This window comes from Aedes aegypti, chromosome 3 (assembly GCF_002204515.2).
Source record: "Aedes aegypti strain LVP_AGWG chromosome 3, AaegL5.0 Primary Assembly, whole genome shotgun sequence".
NCBI classification, from domain to species: domain Eukaryota; kingdom Metazoa; phylum Arthropoda; class Insecta; order Diptera; family Culicidae; genus Aedes; species Aedes aegypti.
In genome coordinates this window covers 92,466,582-92,482,130 of record NC_035109.1, presented here as the reverse complement: position 1 = coordinate 92,482,130, position 15,549 = coordinate 92,466,582, and the positions used below count along the sequence as shown (strand labels likewise).

Below are 15,549 nucleotides of genomic sequence, written 5' to 3'. Positions count from 1 at the left end.
ATATAATGGCAACTTCCTCTGTACAACTAGGTATCCGGAATGCGCGACATTTTTCCAAGCAATCTACTCTTGAGCCATTCTTCTTAAAAAAAAAAAAAAAAAATCGCTGCACGGTAATGTTTTCAGTAGGATATTTGCCCTTTAAAGCACCAGACTAGACAACGGACTGGCATGCAACGCCCAGTGGCAGTCGGAAGACATTCCTCTTTAAAAGTTTTTCGGCCTGAAGCGGGAATCGAACCCACACTCCTTTGCACGATGCGTTTAAATGCCTCGATGACACTAACAGCACGGCTAAGAAGCCAACACACTTGGTTTTCAAAATCATGAAGTTTGATATGTCCTTGTTTTAGACTCGATGTTAGCTTAAAATACCTCTTTGAATTCTTATAAATAACAACCAGCATCACTCTAAAAGTCCCCCTATTAATATTTCCCGACACTTACCATTGCTGTGCAGCGAGTGTCCGTATTGGGGCCCACCCGGTCCCATGCCCCTCCGCTTGAGGTCCTGCTCCAGGAAGGACAACCGCGACAGGGGATTCGGCTTGACGATGCCCTCGTAGATGTCCAGGTCGTCGTGGTTCTTGAAGAGATTGTGCCGCGCCACCACGTCCTCCATGCCGGCCTTGTGCAGCTCCGGTATCAGCCGGAGCCAGATCGAGAGCTGGTGCGCCCGGAAGTGGTTCTTGACGCGCGGTTTCATGCCTAGACGGGGATGAAAGAAAAGTTGTTTAGAGTTAGTGGTGAGTGGATAGTGTAGCGTTGGGTAACGAACCGATTTCAAGGTACTTCTGATGCACTGGGTCGTACTCGTCCCAGTTTATGCTGCGGAAGCGGTTCCGCTCTTTGGAGGCCATCAAAATCGAATCCTGCCGGTGGTGTTCGTTTGGGTTCCTGTGAAGAGACAGTTCAGTATTGAGTCACGTAGTAGAAGTCTAAATACTCACCCCGTCCGGGCAAAGTTCGCCCAGTAAATCATGATGGCCTCCGACAGGGCCACCTCCGATTTGGTGTAGTTCTTCGGAAAGTGGTTGAACCCATCGACCAACGGAGCACCGAATACGTACGGTAGGTCTTCCCCATGGACGGTTCCCATCCGCTGGGGATAGTCACCGTCCTTGGTTTGATAGTCGAACACATAGAAGAAACACTTCGGGCCGGACGGTTCCTGACCGGGCAGGGGTGGAGGAGGTGCTAGCATGTCTCCGGTATGGACTAGCGGGGCTACGAATTGAGCATCGGAAAGTGCGGCTACCGCTGCGTCCCTAGTATTGATCGGATGCGTACTGGTTCGTTCCCAGTCGGTGTATTCATTAACTACGGTGTAGAAGATTTCGCTTAAGTGGTACGTGTATGCGTTGCGAACGTATGTTCGCAGAATTCGATCTCTTCGTTCGCCTTCGAAGCCACTCTGGATATCAGCGGCGCTAAATCGCCACAGAGCTTCTCCAGTGACCACCCCGAACAACAAGTCGTACCGACCTGCTGCACCTTGTGATCGTTTCGATGTTCCTCGAATAGGCGTTTCGTCGATATCCTGGTTTGTTCGTCCAGGCCGAATTACAACACCGTCTACCGATGGCCCAAAAGCACTGAGGAAGCTCGGTGGTTGAATATCCGCTGCGAACAGTTCTTCCAGTGGGACATCCCGCAAGCAGTCCACGATCTGTTCGTGGTTCTTGATGAGATCTTCCGGTATTGAGCAATTGACTTCTTTTGCCAGCCGCAGCGCGTATATCACGGGATCCTCCACCAGGGCCCAGGACGAGTAGGCCGAACCGGACAGAAGGATAGCCCGGTGGAACAAACCGGGCACCATGGTTGGCGAAGTCATTAGGAAGTTGATGCACGCTGCGCCGCTTCCGTGACCGGCCAGCGTCACGATCGACGGATCACCGCCGAATTTGGCAATGTTCTGCTGCACCCAGTGGAGGGCCGCCATCTGGTCCATCAGACCGTAGTTGGCCACCCGGGCCCGTATCTCCGGACTTGGATTGGCATTTAAAAAACCTGGTATGTGCAAAAGGAGAGAGTCAGTAAATGTTTTCTGAAATCTTCTGAATCGCTCCCAACTTACCTAAGATTCCTAACCGATAATTCAGTGTAACTACAACTAATTCTCCGTAACTGGCCAGTACGGTCCCATCGTAGGGGTTCCCACTGTTCCACTCGAATGATTCTCCGTGTAAAAATACTATAACAGGTAATTTCTTGTCGCTTTGAGCGGCTGTTGATGGGATGGAAAGCAAATGAGTATATTAGAATTCATAAGTAGTAATCTCTTTAGAGGAATTCAAATGTCAAATCGGTGAGTCAACGAATTCGATCATCTTCGAGTTGCATTGAATGTTGCACATGTCTGATGCAGTAGAATAAGTGTTTTCCATAAATATTCAAAGCGACCATTTTGAATCAAGCGTTATTTTCCAGCTCCATATTTTATTCTTTGAGAGAAAAAGAAGAGCAGTGTTTCCCAACCGGTGGTCCGTGGACCCCTTGGCGCCCATGACGACTTCACGGACCCCCTGCCCGGACCCCAAATACAATGGCTTAAGTGTTATTTTCAATGATTGATGAATAAACGAGAATAATCTCTATCCTCGCTTGTTGTGTACAAGTTCATAATATACGAGATTCAAATTATTATTATGTCAAATATTTTATTAAGTCATCATTGTTATTTTTATGTATGCAATTACCGAAAAAAAAATACTTGCATTGTCAATCTGAGAGACTACACGACTAATTTTACCTCATCAACTTTGCAAGTATTTTTCTTATGTTCGGAATCGTATATGCAAGTAAAATTGTTGTTAAAGGTATCCATATGAAATGACTGGCATTTGATTGGAAATTCCTTGGTGATCTTTATTCTTTTACTCAAACCATAGAGTAAAGTGGGGCAAAAGTTCGAGTGGAGCAAGAGTTTCTTTTTATAACTTCTAGCTCAATTCAAAGCAAAACTTGTAAATGCCATGGTGGTTCGATTCGAATGCAATTCAATTTAAAGACTTTCATTTCACTACAAATATCATAAGAATCGATTGAGGTAAAAATTTTAATTTTAATCAAACTTCCATTGCATGGAACCAAAATAAGACAAAATCTCATTTGATTTTTATGTAAGAACGTTTCTAGGCCTATAATAAGCATGCTTTGATGTGTATTAGTGTTTTCATAAATGCTTGAAAACAAACAACATTTTATTTCCTACGAACGGTAAAAAAAGGCTAAAAAATATTATAATTGATTACGATGCTGTACAGATTCATGGTCCACGTAGGTAAAATGTGTTCTGCGTAATTGCAACTCTATTTGATGAGGTATTCCCGTAGTAATCCAACTCTGATCCATATCTGTGCGATATTAGAGTGGTTCAAAAAATCGATTTTGCTCACACCACTCATTCGATTCTAGATCAAATTTTTAGTGTCTTCCCAAAATTTGAGCTCATTTGGATAACTGTGAGGTGACTGTATTGTCTTCAAATTTAGCGAAATTTGCCTGATCGTGCGAAACAAAAGTCATCAAAATTTCACATTTTAACTTAGCTTTGCGAAGGACTGCTATTTTCAGGTACATTACAGTTGACTCTGTTTTGGGCATTTTTTTTTTAAATGCAAATTAAGTGTGTATTTTTATCTGTAAACATCAGTTTATGGCTGGTATAAAGTGTGTCTGTCGTAATACTGTCGATATTTTGTGTTTCGGCCTGCAAACTTTTGCATCGTTTGTAGTTCGAATGTAGTTCCTTGTTGATGTTAGATTGGCTTTTCAGTCTTGACAAAAATAATAAAAAACTGTTCTCCGACTTCGGTAACAGACGGGAAGAAGGACTGTACCTCTTATAAAATTGGTGTGAGTTGCTCAATGCTGTCTGTGATGAATTACAGGAACTTTTTAAGATCTTTGGAATGTTTCCACAAACATGATTTTCGAGAACATTCATTTTAAGAGGTTCGCGGGATGTTTGTAGAACTGATGAAGTTAAGCTCTATTAAAAAAGTGTATATACATAGTGAAATCTAGTGTTTTTATCAAGACAAATTGTACATTACTGTTATCCGGGGGAAAACTGATCACTGCGACGAAATTGATCAGTGCGGAAATAAATTAAAATCCCTCTCAAGGCTAAGCACCCTGTCATTCATTTAGGCAGCCATTTTGACTTTGCAGCTTTAAATATTCACGTTATAAAATTCAATCATTATATGTAGTTATTATTGATTTGAAAAAGTACCAATATAAGCGCCCAAATGAAAAAGCATGCTGATACCTTTTCAGCTTTATCAGTGAAAAATCGATCTATTTTAATTAAGTAGACGAGCAGTTGGGAAGAATCAACGTTGCTGGAGACGTCGACAGCCTGTGGGTCCCTACCCACAAAGCTGTGACAACAACGGCGCGGGAAGTGATTGGCACTGGTCAACGATGAAGACGAAACGACTGGTTCGATTTTTTTTTTTTTTTTTTTTTTTTATTAGTATCATTCCAAACATTACATTCATTTCTTATATCTAGGTGTTCTGTGTTATTTGACAACACTATCATCCTAATTTGGTAAAACAAATTTAAGATTTAATTAACATTTTGTTAACAACATATTACATTTCAATTTGCCGTAGCAGTTCAGTTTTTTTTTACAGGTGAGTTGATTTCACCTGCTTATAAGAGAAAAAAAATGTTTTTAATATACTTAACCTCACTTAACCTAAACATATAACGCATTAATCGTGGCAATAGAAGATTGTAACGATTTTTGCCTGAAATTATTTATTATTTTATTTGACATTTGTTCCAATGTTTCAACATTGGATATTCTATGTAACTCATTGGTACTATACCAGGGAGGAAGCCTCAGAATCATTTTCAAAATTTTATTTTGAATTCTCTGCAGAGCTTTCTTCCTGGTATTACAACAGCTAGTCCATATTGGTACAGCATACAACATGGCTGGCCTGAAAATTTGTTTGAATATCAACAGCTTGTTCTTAAGACAAAGTTTTGATTTTCTATTAATAAGGGGATAGAGGCATTTTACATATTTATTACATTTGGCTTGAATGCCCTCAATGTGATTTTTGAAAGTTAAATTCTTATCTAGCATGAGCCCTAGATACTTAACTTCATCTGACCAATTTATTGGAACCCCTCTCATCGTGACAACATGTCTACTTGAAGGTTTCAAATAAAGAGCTTTTGGTTTATGTGGGAATATTATTAGTTGAGTTTTGGAAGCATTAGGAGAAATCTTCCATTTTTGCAAGTATGAAGAAAAAATATCCAAACATTTTTGCAATCGACTACAGATGACACGCAGGCTTCGTCCTTTGGCGGAGAGGCCTGTGTCATCCGCAAACAAAGATTTTTGACATCCCTGAGGTAACTCAGGTAAGTCAGATGTGAAAATATTGTATAATATTGGTCCCAAAATGCTGCCTTGAGGAACACCAGCTCTTACAGGAAGTCTTTCAGATCTGGAGTTCTGATAATTAACCTGAAGTGTACGATTTGACAGATAACTTTGAATTATTCTAACAATGTATGTTGGAAAATTAAAGTTTTTTAATTTTACAATCAAACCTTCATGCCAAACACTGTCGAATGATTTTTCTATGTCTAGAAGAGCAAGACCAGTAGAATAGCCTTCAGATTTGTTGGAACGGATCAAATTTGTTACACGTAAAAGTTGATGAGTGGTCGAATGTCCATGGCGGAATCCGAATTGTTCATTGGCAAAAATTGAATTTTCGTTGATGTGGGCCATCATTCTGTTCAAAATAACCTTTTCAAAAAGTTTACTGATGGAGGAAAGCAAACTGATTGGACGATAGCTAGAAGCTTCTGCAGGATTTTTGTCTGGTTTTAAAATTGGAACAACCTTAGCATTTTTCCATTTGTCAGGAAAATATGCTAATTGAAAACATTTGTTAAATATATCAACTAAAAATGATAAGCTACTTTCTGGAAGTTTCTTGATGAGGATGTAGAAAATTCCATCATCGCCAGGAGCTTTCATGTTTTTGAATTTTTTAATAATAGTTCTCACTTCTTCCAAATCAGTCTCCCAGGCATTTTCGAAAACGTTCTCTTGATTGAGAATATTTTCGAACTCCTGAGTAACTTCATTTTCAATTGGACTAGTAAGTCCTAAATTAAAATTGTGCGCACTTTCAAACTGCATAGCAAGTTTTTGAGCTTTTTCGCAATTAGTTAGTAATAATTTGTTTTCCTCTTTCAATGCCGGTATTGGCTTCTGAGGTTTTTTCGAAATTTTCGATAATTTCCAAAAGGGCTTAGAGCCAGGGTCCAATTGAGAAATTTTATTTTCAAAATTTTTGTTTCTTAATTGAGCAAAACGTTTCTTGATTTCTTTCTGCAAATCCTGCCATATAATTTTCATAGCAGGATCGCGAGTGCGTTGAAATTGCCTTCTCCTCACGTTTTTAAGACGGATCAGGAGTTTAAGATCATCGTCTATAATCACGGATTCAAATTTTACTTCACATTTTGGAATTGCTTCCGGGCTTCAACAATGGAATTTGTTAAAGTTTCAAGAGCATTGTCAATATCAAGTTTAGTTTCTAAAGAAATGTTAACATCAAGATTGGAGTCAACATACGTTTTATATATATTCCAGTCGGCTCGTAAATAATTGAAAGTGGAGCTGATAGGATTGAGAATCGCTTCTTGGGATATTTGAAATGTAACAGGGACATGATCAGAATCAAAATCAGCATGAGTAATCAGTTGGCTACAAAGATGACTAGAGTCGGTTAAGACCAAATCAATCGTAGATGGATTTCTAGAAGAGGAAAAACATGTGGGGCTATCAGGGTATTGAATTGAGAAATATCCTGAAGAGCACTCATCAAATAAAATTCTGCCGTTGGAATTACTTTGAGAATTATTCCATGACCGATGTTTGGCATTAAAGTCACCAATGACAAAAATTTTTGACTTATTGCGAGTCAATTTACGCAAGTCAGTTTGGAGCAAATTAACTTGCTGCCCAGAGCATTGAAAAGGCAAATAGGCAGCTATGAAAGTATATTTACCAAACTGTGTTTCAACAGAAACACCTAAAGTTTCAAAAACTTTAGTTTCAAATGATGAAAACAGTTGATGTTTTATACGCCTATGAATGATGATTGCAACTCCCCCACATGCCCCATCAAGTCGATCATTACGATAAACAAAAAAGTTAGGATCTCTTTTGAGTTTAGATCCAGGTTTTAAATATGTTTCGGTAATAACTGCTATATGCACGTTATTAACCGTAAGAAAATTAAACAGCTCGTCCTCTTTACCATTCAGAGAACGAGCATTCCAATTTAAAATATTTAAATTATTATTTGGATCCATTAGAAAAACGTAATCCAATAACAATTTGACTTGTAAATTTTACACCTACTTGGACTGCTTCAGTCATAGTGGTGGCTTTGAACATTGCATCAATCATTAGATTCAATTGTTCAGTTAGAAAATTAAAATCAGAGGCAGACATATCATCTGATGATTTCCCATTGGAATTTTCGGTAGACGAAGAAGCGGGGTAGGAGTTACCTGTGGCGGTAGGGTTTTTTCCATTTGATTTGAAACAAGTAGAATGGGTACTCATGGAACGAACAGGGGAAGAGTTCAAATTTCCTGCTACGATATCGGCAAAGGATTTACCGTGGGTAGATACATTCGAAATAGAAAGATTCGAACGGCTACCCGACGGATTAAAATTAGTTTGTGAATGAGCATGATTATGATCTTCCTGATGGGTATGATTCATGATCAAGCGATCGTTAACTGAAAAATGAGCATTGTTCGATACTCTACCAGGCAAATTCCGGAAACGACCGTTATCGTAACGGATATTATCTTTCATCTGCCTGGCACGAGCCTCAATGACCTTTTTGCGTGAAGGACAATTCCAAAAATTGGACTTATGGTTAGCCCCGCAATTACAACATATGAATTTTGTGGTATCTTCCTTCACTGGACAGACGTCTTTGGCGTGAGAAGAACCTCCGCAAATCATGCATTTAGCATCCATGCGACAATTTTTTGTACCATGACCCCACTTTTGGCACCGACGGCACTGAGTGGGGTTCTGGTAATTTCCTCCAGGTTTCTGGAAATGTTCCCATGTCACACGGACATCAAACAAAAGTTTTGCTTTTTCTAAAGCTTTAATATTATTTTGTTCTTTTTTGTTAAAGTGAACTAAATAAAATTCTTGAGAAAGCCCTTTCCGAACAATGCCAGATTGGGTTCTCTTTTTCATAATGATTACTTGGACTGGGGAAAATCCAAGTATATCATTTATTCCATTTTTGATCTCTTCAGGTGATTTATAGTCACTTGAGAGACCTTTCAAGACAACTTTGAACAAACGTTCAGTTTTGTCGTCATAAGTAAAAAATTTGTGCTTCTTCTCTTCAAGATGTTTGAGAAGAAGCTCACGATCTTTAAGAGTTTCCGGCAAAACGCGACAGTCTCCTTTCTTTGCGATTTGGAAGGAAACCTTGATTCCCCTAATGGAGTTCAAGATCTCCTGCCTAAATCCCCCAAATTCGGAACAACTGATCACGATAGGCGGCACTCTTTGCTTCCTCACTTGAATCAAAGAGCCTGGGCTAGAGGCTGCTTCGATTTGGTGTTCGGAAAATTTGTCTAGAGCATCGAACTGATTGCTCATTTCGATACGATTATTCATTTCACCCTTGGAAGAAACTTCGCATTCCGGGGAAGCGTCCTTTCTTCCATTCTTGCCACGTGTAGTGACAGTTTTAAAACCCACTTTTTTGGAAGGAAGTAGTGAATTCAGAGATTCACCCTTCCTTTTGTTTGTTGTTGATACCATGTTTAATTAATAAACGAAAGAAGACGTGACCTTCGAAAGGTTTTTTCCCAAGACGGTGTCCAAGAAGGATTACCACCGCTAGCTTTCGCCAACGGGTCCAACGAAAAATCGAAGGCACGGGTCCAAACAAGGATCGTAAAGGGATCAATAGTAGAAAAAATAGTACTGAAAAGTACTGTTTTAGTAGCACTGAAAAGTACCGTTTTTAATTTTAGCACTGAAAAGTACTGTTTGTGTAGCACTGAAAAGTACTGTTTTATTGCTTTAGGTAGTTTTTAAGAAAACTTCCAAGAGCAGAGAGAATTCGTGTACGCACAGCACGAAGGTACGATGCGCACTGGCGACTGGTTCGATGAAGAGTGCGTGCCAGAGATGATGAAGAGTGCCATGAAGAATGTCGCCAGAAGACGTATGCTTGTGGCCGGTACCCGACAGAACAGAGAGTGCTACAGGGCACCAAGAGCCGAAGAACAGTAGTGGTTAGAACACACGCCTCTCACGCTGAGGACCTGGGATCGAATCCCATCCCCGAGATAGTCACCAAAAATTTCAGTGACGACTTCCTTCGGAAGGGAAGTAGAGCCGTTGGTCCCGAGATAAACTAGCCCAGGGCTAAAAATCTCGTTAATAAAGATAAAAAAAAGCATGAACCGGAATGATATGCGGAAATTGTATGCAATGGTCAATAATGGCCGCAGAATACCGTACTAGTGCCCGCCATGTGCAATGATCAAGAAGGGAATTTGCTGATCGATAAAACGACGTTGGCTGCCAGGTGGAAGGAGCACTATCAGCCATGTTGAACGGTGAAAATGGAAATGTAGCGAGGAACAGGATGAACTTAGATGATGACGATCAAGCTGTGGACACACCGACCATGGGAGAGGTTGAAAAGGCTATAAGCGAGCTGAAGAACTGTAAGGCTGCTGGGAAGGACGAGATTCCGGTCAAGCTTATCAAGCAAGGAAGTGAGCAGCTTTACCAGTCGATCCACCTAGTACTTCTGAAGGTATGGGAAGACGAAGAATTGCCCAGCGGCTGGTTGGATGGCTTTATACGCCCTATCTACAAGAAAGGGCACAGACTGGAGTGTGTCAATTACAGAGGAATTACCCTGCTGATTTAAGCGTACAAAAGAGCAGATGTTTAGCTTGCGAATGATCCTAGATAAATTCCGGGAGTATAACTTGCAGATTCACCATCTGTTTATTGATTTCAAGGCGGCGTACGACTCAGTGAAAAGAAATGAGCTTTGGCAGATAATGTCTAAACATGGTTTTCCGGCGAAACTAATTAGGCTGATACGTGGTACGCTGGGTGGTTCGAAATCAAGTGTTAGACGGATTGAAGCAAGGAGACGCACTTTCGAATTTACTTTTCAACATTGCACTCGAGGGTGCTATTAGGAGATCTGGCGTGCAGAGAAATGGCACTATTACCAAAAGGTCGCACATGCTCCTTGGCTTTGCGGACGATATAGACCTAATTGGAATCGATCGCAGGTCAGTGAAGAGGCCTTCGTGCCTCGTGCGAGGATAGGCCTGTTAATGGTCATCATGTCTACCAAAACGAAGTACATGGTTGCAGGTAGAGATAAAGCCAGGCTTGGTGGTGTAGGTGCTCAGGTAGTGTTTGATGGGGATGTGTTTTAAGTTGTTGAAGAATTTGTTTACCTTGGAACACTTGTGACATGTGACAACGACGTTTCCCGCGAAGTGAAAAGACGTGTTGCGGCTGCGAATAGGGCGTTTTACGAATTACGTAACCAGTTTAGGTCCCACAGCTTGCAAACGGAAACAAAATTCGCCCTGTATAAAATATTGATTCTTCCGGTGGCTCTCTACAGCCACGAAGCGTGGATGTTGAAAGAGTCAGACTGGAAAGCTCTCGGTGTTTTCGAGCGTAAAGTGCTGCGGACAATACTCGGTGGGAAACTCGAAAATGGTGTGTGGCGCAGACGCATGAATCACGAGTTGTATCAAGTGTACAAAGATGCGAATATTATCAAGCGTGTAAAATACGGCAGACTTCAGTGGGCTGGTCACTTAGTGCGAATGTTGGAAGAAAGAATTGCGAAAATAATATTCAGCAGGGAACCAGGTAGAGGTCAGCGGCTTCGGGGCAGACCACGAATACGCTGGCTGTACGCAGTGGAAGAGGACCTTGCGACCCTAAACGTTTGGGGCAACTGGGGAAGTTTCGCCCAAGACCGACGAAGATGGAGCTCTACAATACGCCCGGCAATGGCGTGACGCTACGCTGTAGCCATCAAGGTAAGGTAGGTAAGTTGCTCTAAAACTGTGTTTACAACAAATTAAATTAAACATTGTTTTGACTTAGTCATTTAACAAAAGTTGCCCAAACAGTAGAAGCATTAATCTAAGAATGCTAATGTCGCTACTGTTCGTGTTATCAACATCTAGTTTGCCACGCTCTGACAGCGTGAGTACCCGGTCTCAAGGTGTCAATTACATTTTGGGGGGACGGACCTGGTGTAGTGGTTAGAACACACGCCTCTCACGCCGAGGACCTGGGATCGAATCCCATCCCCGAAATAGTCACTAAAATTTTCAGTGACGACTTCCTTCGGAAGGGAAGTAAAACCGTTGGCCCCGAGATGAACTAGCCCAAGGCTAAAAATCTCGTTAATAAAGATAGAAAAAAAAAATAAAAATCATAACAAACCATCTTCTATAACATGGCATTGAACAAACAATGAAAAAGTACGTTTAAAGGTACCGTTTTGTCTCAAATTCCGAACAGACTCATATTCCGAACACTCGCTTTTTGTATGGCGATGAGGTTGAAATGTTTTGCTGAAATATATCATCAAATTACCAGGAAATGGCGATCAATTACAATTCAATTTAATCATCGTTCTATCTATTTTATACCTCGGGAGTAGTGATGATTCTCTAGTTCGAGACCAATAGAACTAGCTCAGATAAATTTATTTGCGGAATTATTCATTTAAATACGATTTATTCGTGCTGTTCGGAATTTGAATCAAGGTGTTCGGAATATGAGACAGAATGAACACAGTGTTCGGCATTTGAATCAAAACGTTGTTCCATACTTTTACCTATAAACAATACTATATAAGTTTAAATAAACATTTTTATCAGTACACTTAAAAGCTAACAGTTAGACTATGCGAAGAAATTAAAATTTTCACAAATGTCAGCTAATATATGCCCATCAGATGCATTTGAAGTCACTGTTGGCCTTAAGTGTTCGGAATATGAGTCAAAACGGTAATTATAAATTAATTCAGTTTTGTGACAAAAGCGCCACTAGCATTCTGCATCTAATATTTCTATTGCCCAAACACAAGAATTTACAATGGAAAACATAAATTTTCTTAGCTATGTTGACTTTTTCGCCGGAAATTACATTTTTACTATTGAACCGATGTTTATAAAGGATCTTGTTATAACTACAAGTTGAACATCGCAAATAATTTTAAAAAATAAAAAATATATTTCTTATAAAATTTATGAAAAATTGCTTCTAAGATCTTTTTGAGGCTATAACAAATGACAAAACCAGTTTCAGCTTAAGTATTAACTATCAACTGATAAAAAATTAAAAAATATAGTATATTCCATTGAAAAATATTTTTTTGGCAGTTTTTGTCAAATAACTTATTCATTTTTTTATTTGATTTGTAGTACCGTTTTGACTCATATTCCAAACACTTAAGGTCACCAGTGACTTCAAATGCATCTAATTGGCATAAATTGGCTGATATTTGTGTAAGTTTTAATTTCTCCGCAAAGCCTAACTGTTAGCTGTTGGGTGTACCACTAATAATGTTGATTTAATTAATTTTAGTATTGTTTTAACGTAAAAGAATGGAACAACATTGTGATTCAAATGCTGAACACTGTGCTTATTCTGTCTCATATTCCGAACACCTTGATTCAAATTCCGAACAGCACGAATTAATCGTATTCAAATAAATAATTTCGCAGATAAATTTATCTGAGCTTGTTCTACTGGTCTCAAACTCGAGAATCATCACTACTCCCGCGGTAAAAATTATATTGTAAATTTTAAAATTGAATTGCAATTGACTGCAATTTTCTTATTATTTGGTGACATATTTCAGCGAAACATTTCAACCAAATCGCCATACAAAAACCGAGTGTTCGGAATATGAGTCTGTTCGGAATTTGAGACAAAACGGTATCTACAGTTGAATAACAACTAAATTTGCTTCAAAAGCATGTAAAAACATTTGGATTTGTTTGAGTATTCATGTAGTTATGGTGAAACAAAAATAATATGGTCAGTCAAACAGAAAAAATGGAGAAAATTACTTTTAACTAAGACTAGTTTTGATTTCAGACAAAATTGATGTTTTATAAACATTTCACAATTTTTTTCAAAAAGAATGATGTGATGCTGAAAGCTTCAAAATTGGTTGGAAAATAACAAAGTTATGATGACTTTACTGAAGGTCATATTTCAGAATTTGAAAATTCACCTTCAAGTTGCTTGCACTTTTTTGGCTCAAAATGTGAGCTTTCCCTTTTAATGTGATTTAAATTCATAAAATAACACGAATTTTTGCTTTTGAGATTTTGTGAAAAATAAGCCGCACCTTAGTGTTCAACCAGACTGGACTAGATGGTACTTAGACCAAAAATAAGTCAAGAATTCCAACAATTTTGATCTTTCCGATGCAATTTTGATACATTTTGAAACACGTCACGTGTTTTATTTAGTAATGCTCTCTAATGTCACAACATTTTTTTAAATTCTTAGTCTCTGAACGAACACCACGCTTGTTTAGAACCTATCATTTTTTTTGCTATGGGCTCATTTTTTTTGCTGTTGATCTCGGTAAAAGCTTAAAAATGCCGATATTTATTTTAAGTCAATCATTATGCCAAACGGCCATTATGCCAAACGACCTTATGCCAAACGACTTTATGCCAAATGGGGTACAATCGATAAAAAATAGTCAAAAGCATAAAATTCTGTATTTCAGCGATTCTTTTTTTTATTTCTGAGTGTATCCTATGAAAAATTATTTTTATACCACACCGAAAACATGTGTTAACCTTCCAGTCGTCGCGCAGTTTGCCATCGTTAAAACCATGACGCTACTGTTAGGCGAGGTTTTTTCAATAGTGTTGTACAAAATACAACAGCGCGACGACTGAATTGTTAAATATAATACAAAACGAAGATTATCAAACTTTTCCTGATCATTTCGGCTTATTCTGGACAGCATTAATCTTCAAAACCAACTTACCGTGCGCCGGTGAAAACACGTTCAAGTATAAACAATCCTCCGACTGGTCGATTAAAAAAGGTAGCAAACGTTTCAAGTACTCTAGTCGTCCTTTTGGCATCTTATCTAAAGCTGCGGTTTCGTTATTTACATTGGGCAGCCGCTGCGGGCAAACGGGGCTAAACTTATCGGCTATCCGGACGCCATCCCACGGCGAGGGCGTTCGGGTTGGACTAAATCTGTAAATGAAAGAGAGAGAAAAATGGAAGCAAAAATTAATTATGCATAACGGGCTTCTCGATGTATGGGCGGGGACGAGCATAATGATTTATATGTTTAATTGGTCACGTGAATATGATTGATATTTTTTTTGAATGCGCTCGGCTGGCGTAATCGCATAATCTCGTTACTAAATGGTCATAATTATGTGTGCATTTGGTTCAGTGACACATTTTTTATTCTCTCTTTGATGGACCGATGCTCGGAAAACCGGTCAGATAATTTTTGATATGATTGAATCAACATTATGGATGTTTTAAGAGAACGTTTTTCGTCATAATTAGATTGGTAAGTTGGGTCATGCCGTCGAATCAAATTAAAGCATTCAGTTCGATGTTTAATTTGTTTAATTATGCATCGAAAAATAGTCCACGTTCTGGTCCATGTTCATACTTCACTGCATGAGTCAAAATTGTTTTCAATTATTAGTGTCATCTGTGACTTTCATTGACGGTAATGTCCGCTGCTGTGCAGTAAAGGCAGTCTGAAGAGTTCAGTGGAATACCAAAGTGGCTATTTTCATCGATTTATCCCAAGTTTCATCTTAAAATTTTACACGCAATATCACTCAATATCAATGAATTAGTAAATTCTTCACATATTTTCTAAGAAAATCCTTCGATTTAAATCAAAGACTACTCAACTGGCCTTGCTCATCCAATGGCTCACTCACACTAGATGCCGCAAGTTTAATACAAATAAATATTGCCCATCATAAACCAAAATGGGATATCGAACCAGACACTAACAAATCCGAATAAATTCATTTCGGAAGCCACTTCAGTGCTTTCTCAACGAATTGAACGACAATCTCAATAATCCACTCGATCTCAATCTCCCAGCCAGCAACCAATGTGACAATTTCACAAGAACAAAAAACCCTCTCTCCGAAACTGAAATGGATCACTTAAACCAAATGATGATACAATTTAGTAGGAAATCGTTGTGGAACTGTTTTGTCTCCGAGCGCTTCTCCCCCCATGTAGCTCTGGTGTATTGCAAAATAAACGACTTCGCCGAAGCCAAAATTTCTCCGAATGCCGGCTCTCGACCAATGAACAAATAGCAATCCAATCACCCATCGAATGAAGGGCCACCATTCGGGGCAGCGAAAGCATCCAAGCTCCACTGGAAAAGCTTACAAAGGCATTTATCTTCGTCCGGTTTC

At 39.3% G+C, this 15,549-nt stretch overlaps 1 protein-coding gene across 1 annotated transcript in view; it reads right to left on the bottom strand.

The window, feature by feature from the left end:
- Window positions 1-14,337, bottom strand: part of LOC5564665 (neuroligin-4, X-linked) — a 93,512-nt gene extending 79,175 nt beyond the window's left edge. The window contains exons 1-5 of the mRNA XM_021852766.1: window positions 14,124-14,337; window positions 2,081-2,230; window positions 951-2,013; window positions 779-897; window positions 448-708 (exon numbers count right to left, since the gene is read on the bottom strand). Coding sequence (XP_021708458.1) covers window positions 448-708; window positions 779-897; window positions 951-2,013; window positions 2,081-2,230; window positions 14,124-14,223 — 1,693 coding nt within the window. The 5' untranslated portion in view covers window positions 14,224-14,337. The remainder of the gene's footprint in view (window positions 1-447; window positions 709-778; window positions 898-950; window positions 2,014-2,080; window positions 2,231-14,123) is intronic.
- Between the last annotated feature and the right edge of the window lie 1,212 nt (window positions 14,338-15,549).